The following is a 10,834-nucleotide window of genomic DNA, read 5'->3' on the forward strand; positions in this document are numbered from 1 at the left end:
CTGGGAATGAGTTCCACTTTCTGCTACATGTCTTTCATTTGGTTAGTCTAAAAGGCTGCATTAGTATTTGCCACATGCAAATCTCCTCAAACTGATTAAAGCTGACATTTCCAGCCACGAGATGAGATCTGGAAAGAAGTAATAAGGAAAAATTATTTCACAAGCTTTTGCACTTTAGATTTGCAGAGAGGATCGGTTACATTTAAAATTGAAGGGCCAGACTCAACCCTAAATCTCCTTTAAGGAAAAGGAAAGAGTGAATTCCTTAATTTGTTTTATTTCTTGCTCAGCAAAACCCAAGGGAGTTTAAGATGCCTCTGGTTTTGAATGGTGCTTTTGGAAATGACTGAAGGCAGCAGTGAATGCTTGAAAAACACCCAGTTAACACTTTATTATCTTTAAACCCCGAAGAATTATGGATGTCTACATGGCTATGGAATTGCTGGGGAAGTGATTGTTTCTGGGTCACCCAAGGAAACTTGTGAACTATGTTTCTGGATATTCTCTTCAGCACATGGATTTTTATTTACTGATTTCTGCTGGGGACCAAATGGTGCTGAGTGCCAGACATTTATAAAGCACAATCTCCATTTGAAATAAAAAGTGGCCAAAATGGTCAGTTAGGCTGTGGAAAGCATATTTTTCAGAGATAGAGAGAGAGGAGGAGAGTCTTGCAATGAGTTCATTCCCCCAGCAGCTAGGTGGACATTGTTATTTTTTTTGTAAAACAGGTGTGGAAAGGTTAAAGACCAACTATGGGGGTGATTTTCCTGAGGTTCAGGTATTTTATAGGGTTGAATACACCTCACAGCCTCCTTCACATGAACCTGTAATGAGAACCTCTCCATAAAACCTTGCTTACGCCTGCAGAAGTGTAATGTTTAGCTCTCCACAAGTAATAGTATTGAAAGCTTTCCTAGGCAGGGGTCAGGCCCATTTTATTGCAAGTGCAGATCCATTCAAAGTGCAAAAGGACTGAGCCAAAGGACATCTCGCTATTACAGGGCTGTTACTCCAGCTCCAGCCTAAACGACCTGAGCAGGCTGAAGGCAGCAGGGCTGGAGGTCAGCGCCCCCAGGGAAAGATCACACTCACAAAATGACTCAAAAATGGCTCAAAAATGGGGAGGGAGCAGCTCTGCAGGTTTGACTCCTCTGCTCATCTCGGGCTGAAATGAGATTGACTCCATGGGCTAACCCTGGAGCCATCCATCCACACGAGGGTGTCCATGATGGGCATTCGCTGGCAAAAATTCCCCTCCAAATGGGGAGAAAAAGATGTTTCCATTATGAAATAATTGTGACAACTCAGCTGCAGTTTTTTGCCCTCAGCCTCAAAGGCATTTCTTGCATTCCTGCCTCAGCACACCACCTTAGCGGCCCTTCACGTGCAGCACCACAGCCATTCATCATTACCCAGTCTCCAAATTATTCTAGTGTTGATTAAATTAGTAAATGCAATCACAATCTGAAGCGAGTTAATTGAGAGAATTTATTTGGCCCTGACAGTTTTATGCATGTTTGATTAAGTATTATAAGGTTTGTTTTTGATTTTGCATAATTTAACTTTAAATCCTGCACCAGGGTGGGGGAGGGAGCATCAGCTATTAATGACCAAAATAAACTCTTTTAAGACACACATATTTATGATTTATTTCTAAAGGCAGTATCTTCCAGATTTTTTTGTTCTGTTGCCAAAGTGACAAATATGTTCAAAGCAATATTTTGAGCCGTCCGCTCCTCGCTATAAATCTTGCGAAATGTGCACAATTCATTAAAAGTTTTGAAAGAAGTACAAGTTAGCATTTATATTGCAACAAGTGACATATAAATGTGTATGTTTGTCTTCAGAGCGGGCCATAAAACACCCGAGGCCTCGCCGGCCGCGCTGACGGCGACTAATGGCCCGCTCTCGGGGCTGGTGATGAGTTCCATCACAAATCTCCAACGCTGTCAGCACAAAACTGTTCAATCAACAGGAATATGAGTTGTGTCTTTAGTAAAATTAGCACGGGGAAGAAATACGGCCCTGAGGGCTGTGGGCGGGCTCCCTGCGGGCTCAGCTCAGCCCTCCCTCAGGAGCTGATCTGCCTGAATGTCAAAGCCGCCATTCCTGCCTGACCCCAGGGCACTTCCTTGTTTATGGAGCATTTCAGCCGCGCAGAGGTCAAAATGTGCTGAAAATTGGACAGAGCTGTGCTGGTTTTTGTCACAGAATCAGGGAACGGTTTGGGTTGGAAAGGATTTAAAACCTCCTCTCGTTCCACCCCCTGCCAGGGGCAGGGACACCTTCCACCAGAGCAGGCCTTGAGCTGAAGGTCACCCTGACCTCAAAAACCACAAGGGTCAGCCTTGGCAGTGGTGCACACGCGTGGCTGGGTTGTGGGGTCACTCAGGGGAACTCCCTGGGGTTTTCTGGAGGGTAGGAAAGACCTTTCCCACCCAAGGGACTCCTGCAGGACACCGGGAGCCCCCAGGGCCACCCTCGTGATTCTCCCAGGAAAGACAAAGTGCCTTCATAATTTTGTTGCTCGGGCTGAAATTCCCATCTCTGGGTTACGGCTCCAGTCCCAAGGAACGGCAGAGGGAAATAACTGGAACGTGGGCGGCTCTGCTGCTTCTCCAAGTCACCAAACAGCTGCTCCCAGCTCCAAGCTACCAGGGAAATTTATCAGCTCCTCACATCCCCTTCTCCCTGCCACAGGAGGGGCGTGGAGGACGTGGAGATGCCAATTTCCCAGGAGAACTCCCCAGAATTCACTTATCCTGAATTCTCTCTGGTGTTTCAGCACCAAACTGCTCTGCAGGGCAGGGGAAGGGCCCGGCAGGAGCTCCAGGACACTGGGAAGGGTTTGGTCTGTGCAGAGCAGCAGCTCTGAGAGGCCACAGATGGCCCAGGTTATTATTATTTAATGTTTTTCCACTGTGGCACTGCCCAGACAGAAAGCGGGGCAGGGAGCCAATGCCAAAGTTGTGTCTTCTCTCCATTATGGAGAAGAATTCCTAATTCGATCTAAGGGGAAACAGCAGGAGGAAGTTGTTTTCCTTCCCTTATATTGCTTGGGATTTTTCTGCACCTGTTTGTTTTTTAGGAACTTTTTGGGTCTTTTGGGGACTCTCTGGACAGCTCTTGGGTACTGCCCCGGTTCTGCTGGACACGGCACCTCAGCCCTGGAGTGACTCCCGGTGTGACCCCCGGTGTAATCCCTCTGATGTGACCCTTCCGGTGTGACCCCCGGTCTGACCCCCGGTGTGACCCCCAGTGTGACCTCCTCGGTGTGATCCCCGTGTGACCCCCAGTATGACCCCCAGTGTGACCTCCTCGGTGTGACCTCCTCGGTGTGACCCCCGGTGTGACCCCCGGTGTGACCTCCTCGGTGTCACCCCCGGTGTGACCAGGCCCGGCCGCCCCCGTTGCCAGGGCAACGCGTCCCCGCCACTTCCGGCCGGGCGGCGGCGCGGCGCGATGACGCCATCACCGCGCGCCGCCGCTCCCCGCCCGCCGCCGCCGCCGCCGGAACCGGAGGAACCGGAGCCGCCCCCGCACATGCGCAGAGCGGGCGCCCGGCGGCCCGGGCCTCGCTCCGCCCGGGCCCGGCGCGGCCATGGGCACCACGGTGAGTGCGGGGCACGGCCCGGCGGGCGGCGGGGCCCGGGCCTCGCCCTGCGGCGGCGGGAGCTCCGCCCCGGGGCCCGGCGGTGCGGCAGCGCTCGGTCACTGCCCGCCGGGCCCGGCGGTCCCCGTCCCCGAGGGGGAATCGCGGCCGTGCGGGGCTACCGGGGAAGGCCAGGCCGAGCTCCCTCCCGCAGCTCCCGCCGCGCTCCGTTCGGGATCGGTGCGTGGAGGAGGAGTTGCCGTTCCCGCTCCTCCCGGCGCTCGTCCCTCGGCTCTAACCTTTATTTGTCATTGTCCCCAACCCCGTGCGGCTCCTCCCGGTGCGCTCGGGGCCCGCCGGAGGGTCCCGTCAGCTGCGGGCGCTGCTCTCCGGGCACGGGGAGTGCCCCGAGCCCCGGCGGGTCCTGCCCGGTGTGCGCCGAGATCCCGCACCGTGCTCCCCGTACGGCTCCTTTACCGGAGAGGGAGGAAAACTCCGGGAAACGGAGCGTTCTGGGCGTTTTTACCGGCCCGGCGAGGCCGCCACCCGCTCGGGGCGGGGATGCCGGCGGGCTGGGCACACGGAGGTGCCTCCCGGTGGAATGCTCGGGGCTGGGCGACGCTGCCCCGAAATGACCCCGAAATGTCCCCCCAAAATTACTTTTTGGGCATCCACGCCACGACGGAGTGGGTGTCCAAACCTTCGGGTGTGAAATACAGCCTGGGGGATAATCACAGAATCCCTGGGAGTCTGGGCTTGGAAGGGAATTAAAAACTCACCCCATCCCGGCCCTCCATGGGCAGGGACGCCTCCCACCGTCCCAGGCTGCTCCAAGCCCTGTCCAGCCTGGCTTTGGACACTTCCAGGGATGCCCAGCTGTGCCAGGGCCGTGCCAGCCTCCCAGGGGAGGAGCTGTTGCTCCCTGTTCAGTTTGGAAAGGCTGTGCTCCCTGCCTCGTGTTTCACGTGCCCCAGAGCAGTCTGTGGCAGGGGAAGGTGACCCGGCACAAGATTTCCTGTCCTGGCATGGAATGGCAGCTCCCTGATTGTTCCAGCATGGATCACAAGCTGGAATCCATCTGTTGCAGAGTGCTGGGCTCTTTTTAGAGTCTTCATGGGCTTAAAAGTTCATGCTGGAGGAGAGGCCTGGTAATTGCGAGGGTTTTAATGCACAAAATGAGCACATTGAAAATTACTGTGTCGTTTTGTCTTTTAGATCAGCTCCTGGGCAGAGAGCTGTGAGTTTGTGAAGCGCCTCAGCAGTTTCTGCTGCTCTTCCTAGAAGGCGTCCCAGGAAAGCTTCACTCTCTTGTTCCAAGAATTCGGTGGCACCCCAGAACGGCAGCGACCTGCCGCGTTGGATGGCAGCAGCCCTAAAATGTAATCATTCAGAGTTTGTTTTGTCCTCCCGGTGTTCCGGCGTTGATGTTTGAGTTCATCCAAAGAGCATGAACCCCCCAAAGGCTGTTTGTTCCCGGGGTGGGCACAGAACTGTGCCAGAGTTTGCTGGGAAAGTTTGTGAGGGAAGTTGCGAGGAGAGGCTGAACCGTCAGGGATGGGATGCTCTGAGTCCCCAGCCTGGGATTTTTGACCTGTCTCGCTTTAGGCCTCCAAAAATATCTCTGAGAGCGAGCTCTGAGCGGTTCAGAGCCATCGTGGGGGAGGTGTGTGGGGTCCCGGCTGCAGGCACAGAGCTGGGCTGGTTTTGGTGCAGTCTGAGCAGTTCCTGTGCCTGGCCAAAGCCACATTCCTGATCGGCATTTCCTGGCTCCAGACAGGAAACAGGGCAAGGGACACCCAAAATTATGAGGGTGTTGGTGATGATGGAGGAGAGCCCTTGGTTTCCTAAATTCCTTGAATGATGATTTAGCCCTCGGTCCTTTTTGGGAGTCCCTGATCCGCGCAGAGCCAGTACTGGCTCACATTTCTGTAAGGGCAAAAAGGAATTGGAACGTGAGGCTGAGCAGGAGAGATCAGAGCTGGAATTTCCATTTCCATGGAATGGGAGGCAGGAAGCAGGGCAGAGACTCCCCCACTGATACACATTGAATCAGAGAAGGATTTTGATATCAAAACTACAATTTCCTGCAGCTTAATCACTTGCTCTGTGGTTAGTTCTGTTAGTAAAGAAACCAAAGAATTCTTGAAGTAACTCTTGAATCAGTTTTAATTTGAAGAACAGTCAGATTTTTGGTTCAACAAAGGAAAGATCTGCCTGGATCTGAACACTTGGGTGTGTGAGGGGTCTGGGGAAGTCCCTGTTGTTTTTCAGCGTTATCTGATGAGCGCATTGTCATTTCATAATTCCCGGAATTTGGCACATCAGGAGCCTGGGGTGAAGCAGAGAGCAGCTCAGAGGCTCCTGCTCATCACTTGCACAGCAACAATGGGTGTGTGGAAGGATGTTAAGATTATCAATCCTAAACACTGCAGAAGATCAAGATAGTTTCACTTATCTCTGCAGGCCCCCAAGGCGAGGAATAAACTGGGGCATGCCTTTGAAAGGCTGCCTGGCCTTGCCTTGCAGTGACAGTGAGAGCACAAGGCTGGCCTGAGCCAGGGGAGGTACATCCTGTGGAGTGTGAAAAACATGATTGCCTCATTGTTCTTCCAAGACCTTCCATTATTTTCAGTTTGTTTATTTGGTGAAGCTTTGCCAAGTTTGGAAATGAGCACAAATCTGGAATCCACTTGCGAAAGCACTCAGAGAACTCTTTTTTTTTTAAATTTTTTTTTTTTTTTGCTTTTAAAAGAAATGTGACCCCATGCAAACACATAAATTAATATTACTGCTCTCACATGAATGCTATTGCTCAGGTGGGTGGGCTCTCGAGGGTGGCTGTTAGATTAGGAAAGATCTGTGAATTAGCCAGGATAATTTCAGACCAAACCTCTTTGCTGTGTTAACACTGGCATTGAATAGCAGCTCCCTGATTGTTCCCAGCATGGATCACAAGCTGGAATCCATATATTGCTGAGTGCTGGATTCTTTTTAGAGTCTTTCTGGGCTTAAAAATTCATGCTTGAGGAGAGGCCTGGTAATTGCGAGCATGAGATAAAGTTTATAACAGGTTACAACTGGTGCTGGCTGGGGAATTTATTTGGAATGTGGCATGGAAATAATCACAGAATCACAGAATGATGAGGTTGGAAGAGACCTCTAAGATCATCGAGTCCAACCTCTGCCCTAACACCTCAACTGGACCACAGCACCAAGTGCCATGTCCAGTCTTTTTTTAAACACATCCAGAGATGGGTGATTATACCACCTCCCTGGGAAGACAATTCCAGTATTTTATTATTCTTTCAGTGAAAAATTTTTTCCTTATATCCAATCTGTACCTTCCCTGATAGAACAGAGTGTGTTTGTGTGGGGAATAAGAAGCAAAGAGCCAAAACAAAGGTGTTTTAGGGGAAGAAGCTGAGGTTTGGAGAGTGATTGTGAGTGCTGATACTGAAATCAGCTGGGATAAGCCGCTCTGTTCAGCAGCTTCGGGAGAACCGAAACTTTTTATTTGTCTTATTTAGAGAAAATCTCTCTCGTTATTTCTCGGCACCAAACCAATCTGCTCCCCGTGCCTCCCCGCAGGTGTCTCAGCCCGGGCTTAGCTGCGCCGTGTCCCGCTGCCTCCTGATATGTGTCCCGCTGCCTCCTGATATGTGTCCCGCTGCCTCCTGATATGTGTCCCGCTGCCTCCTGATATGTGTCCCGCTGCCTCCTGATATGTGCCCCGCGGCTGGCGGCCTGGGGCGGGCAGCGCGGGGCCAGGCCCGATGCCGGTGATCCCCATTCCCCGGCGGGTGCGCTCGTTCCACGGCCCGCACACCACCTGCCTGCACTCCGCCTGCGGCCCCGTGCGCAGCGCGCACCTGGTGCGCACCAAGTACAACAACTTCGACATCTACCTGAAGTCGCGATGGATGTACGGCTTCATCCGCTTCCTGCTGTACTTCAGCTGCAGCCTCTTCACCTCCATCCTCTGGGTGGCTCTCTCGATCTTGTTTTGCCTTCAGTACCTCGGCATCCGCATCTTCCTGCGCTTCCAGTACAAACTCTCCATCATCCTGCTCCTGCTGGGGCGGAGGCGGGTGGACTTCAGCCTCATGAATGAACTGCTCATCTACGGGATTCATGTGACCATGCTGCTGGTGGGAGGGCTGGGCTGGTGTTTCATGGTCTTTGTGGATATGTAAATAAAACCAAGCGCATGTGGGATCAGGAGGTGACTTTTCTTCTAGCCCCAAAATGTGTCAATATCCTCTTCTCTCTCTCTTTTTTTTTTTTTTCTAATATAAATTAATTTATTTCTCCGTGGTAATTTTTGTGGATAAATTAACGTGCTTGTCTCTGGAATTTGTATCTCTTTGATGGTCGAGGTGCCATTTTGATTATCAAAGTGCAACACTTGACTGGGTGTTTTATTCTTTGCACAGTGTAAGTTTCTTTTAATCCACAAGAGCCTGTTTTCCTGCTGTCCCTGTATTCCTGTGGCCTTGAAAAAAAGCAGTGATTTGTCTGGAGGACAGAAGCCAGATAATTTTGCACTCCACACTCTTAATCCATCTTCACCATTTTCCTAAAAATGTTCCTTAATGTCTCAGGCATGTAATAAGTATCTTGTAGGTTTTTTTGCATATTCCCAATGAGAATCTGGGCCCAAAGTTCAACACACTGCAGGGCTTTGGGATTTTTTTCCTCTTTTATTTTTAGCTTTATGCAAGACATACATTTGCCCCACTCTCCTGTTTCATCCATGTTAAGGTGATTACGTAGCTTTGAGTGGCTTTGTCCTTTTCAGGCATTTAGTGCTGAGTAATTGAGTCTTTCCCTATCAGCACAAATCCACGGGAGGGATAGGAGCAAGGCTTGCTATCGTGTGCTCCTGAAATTCCCAGTCACGGCAAATATGTTCTCATTTTGCAGTGATTAAGGGGGACCCATTGCAATGATCCTCAGTGCTCAGATCCTAGCTTTTGGTTCTGCTTTCCCCCGAATCGATTCGTTCCAGCTTTCTCACAGAGATTCTTCTGTCTCAGGGAGCACGGTGAGGTGAGACTGTCTTACCTAGGACAGATGAGAGGCTGAGTGCCGTCTGAGCTGGCAATAATTGCTCCCTGGAATGACACAAATTGTTCCACCTCTGCAGCAGGGAGAGGGAGGGTCGCTGCAGAGGGTTACCAACAGCTCAAAAAGGCAGTGGAATTTTAAGCTCAGTTCTACTGGTCTTGATCTAAGATGTCACTGTGCAGTCAGTTAAGTAACTCTATTTATGGAGCCCAGAAGCTGGCCTAAAGTTTATTTTTATTCTGCTTTTGTTTGTTTGTTTTGCCCTATGATGGAATATTGCCTTTTTCCCTGCATTCCTTAAGGAACTTTTTGAAAACAAGTTGGTAAAAATTATGCAGAACCTTTTTCCCTCCCTCCACGAAATCTTTGGGGTCAATCACAGGGAAATAAGCGAGAGTGAGATTACGTGACTGGTTTTTTTATCACCTCCTTGGTCAGAGCTGTGAGTTCCAGTTGCCCAGAGGGAAAGATCCTTCCCATTTCAGCTTGCGAGTGGTGCAGCCTTTTGCTGACACACTTTTCTTTGGAGGCTTGTGGATAATAAATAGAGAAATTTCTGTGTGGAGCCCAAAGCTGAAGCACCCCCCCCCAAAATTCTCTCATTATGGAGTGTTTCAGACAATGCAGCTGAACAGCAGAGCTGAATAAATAATGGCCACGGTGGTGTGAACTTTAGATTAGCCCCAAGAGAGCCAAAGGCTCTTTCTGCAGCGAAGATGCAGCATCAGCATCTGTCACAAACTGGTGTCTGGAACTTTCCTCCCAGCAGAGAGCTCCCCAGAGCCTCTTCTGGGCTGGTTCTGTGCACCCCAGGTGCTGAGTGTCCTATAAGGGTGAGCTGCAGCTCTCTCTGTGTGCAGAGAGCTCCCGGCAATGCCCAGCCCAGCTGCCAGCCCGGAGCATCGCAGCCTGGGGAGCCTCTCAGGGTGCCTGTGCTCCAGAATTCCTGCAGAAAACCCCTCGCATCCCTCAGCAAACAGCCCTGGGAGAGCACCCGGGATCCTCCATGGGCGGTGGGACCTGGTTTCGCCTGGGAGTGGCTGAATTTCAGCGCTCCTTGGGTAAAAACGTGATTTTGTGGTGGTTTTGTGGTCCCGTGCCTGCCTGGCCTCTGTGATGGACACACTCAACTGCTTGGCCAAACCTGGGGTGGTTGGAGGAGATGAAGGTCTGGGCTGTCGGCAGGTCGTGAGCTTCTCTGGTTGCACGGTGTTCTTTGAAAGCCCCCACAGGAACAGGGTGACAGGCCGGCTTTGATGTGTGTGGCCTGTGAAGGGAGCAGCGATCATGCGATTAACACATGAATAGCAGGTGGTTCTTCCAGCGCTAATTTGGTCAAGGAACAAAGGAGCTTGTGGGTACAAGGAGTCTCACGACCTTTTTCATCACTTGTAATTTGACTGCGAGCCAGCTGCTTTATTCCAGAAATATGACAGCCTGAGTGAGCCTTTTCTGAGCTGTCCCTGCTGAGCAGCTGCCGGGATGGGGGATCTGCCCTGGAGCTGGAGCCTCTCAAGGTCACTCCTGGGGGCTGAGAGACCCTTGCCAAGGGCAGACGTGGGTAAGGGACTGATGCTGAGCATAACCTCGGTATACAGAGCGTTAAAATCCCATCTTGGGGGCCTCGGGTCATTATCGCGTCTTTGGTGAGCAGGAGATTGAGCCTCACTTTTACTCCTCCCTTCAATAAACCCACGCTGGCCGCTCAGATTTCCACCGTGTCCTGAGGAAGAAGGAGGTGTCCTTGTTAAATCACAAAAAATACCCTGTGCCAAATGCCCAGGTGTTCCTCCAGAGAGGCCCTGGGGCTGAGCTGCCTCAGCTCAGGGACTGCCCAGCATCCTCTCCAAAGGTGGCCAATTCCCTCACTGAGGATGCCCTGAGGATCAATCAGGTCTGCTGCAGCAAACAGAGTTACACAACCCCAGCATTCAGTGATTGAGGTGGCCTCAAAGGCACCATGATGTTCAAAAATCTCTGATTTTCGGTTGTTACCAGCTCTTGGACACCTTGGTGGTGTGATCCTTCCAGCACACTGGGGAAGTGAACTCCCTGTGAAGTCACACTGGCAAGGAAGAGGAATTAATTTTCAAATTATTTGTTTTATGATGTAATAATTTAGACATTTTAGCTCTACCTGAGTGGAGCAATATTTGGCACTTTTCCTCTTCA

At 51.2% G+C, this 10,834-nt stretch overlaps 1 protein-coding gene across 1 annotated transcript; it reads left to right on the plus strand.

Annotated features, from left to right (window-relative positions):
• Positions 1 to 3,457: 3,457 nt before the first annotated feature.
• TMEM250 (transmembrane protein 250) lies at positions 3,458 to 7,913 on the plus strand. Its single transcript, XM_038156671.1, has 3 exons — positions 3,458 to 3,616; positions 4,811 to 4,974; positions 7,184 to 7,913. The coding sequence occupies exon 3, from the start codon at positions 7,369 to 7,371 to the stop codon at positions 7,786 to 7,788; it is 420 nt and encodes a 139-aa protein (XP_038012599.1). The 5' UTR covers positions 3,458 to 3,616; positions 4,811 to 4,974; positions 7,184 to 7,368; the 3' UTR covers positions 7,789 to 7,913.
• The last annotated feature ends 2,921 nt before the right edge of the window (positions 7,914 to 10,834 follow it).

This window comes from Motacilla alba, chromosome 17, assembly GCF_015832195.1.
Source record: "Motacilla alba alba isolate MOTALB_02 chromosome 17, Motacilla_alba_V1.0_pri, whole genome shotgun sequence".
Taxonomy (NCBI): domain Eukaryota; kingdom Metazoa; phylum Chordata; class Aves; order Passeriformes; family Motacillidae; genus Motacilla; species Motacilla alba.

What these genes read in the sequence shown, in the direction of transcription:
- TMEM250 (XM_038156671.1), top strand. Translation starts at nt 7,369, where the DNA reads ATGCCGGTGATCCCCATTCCCCGGCGGGTGCGCTCGTTCCACGGCCCG.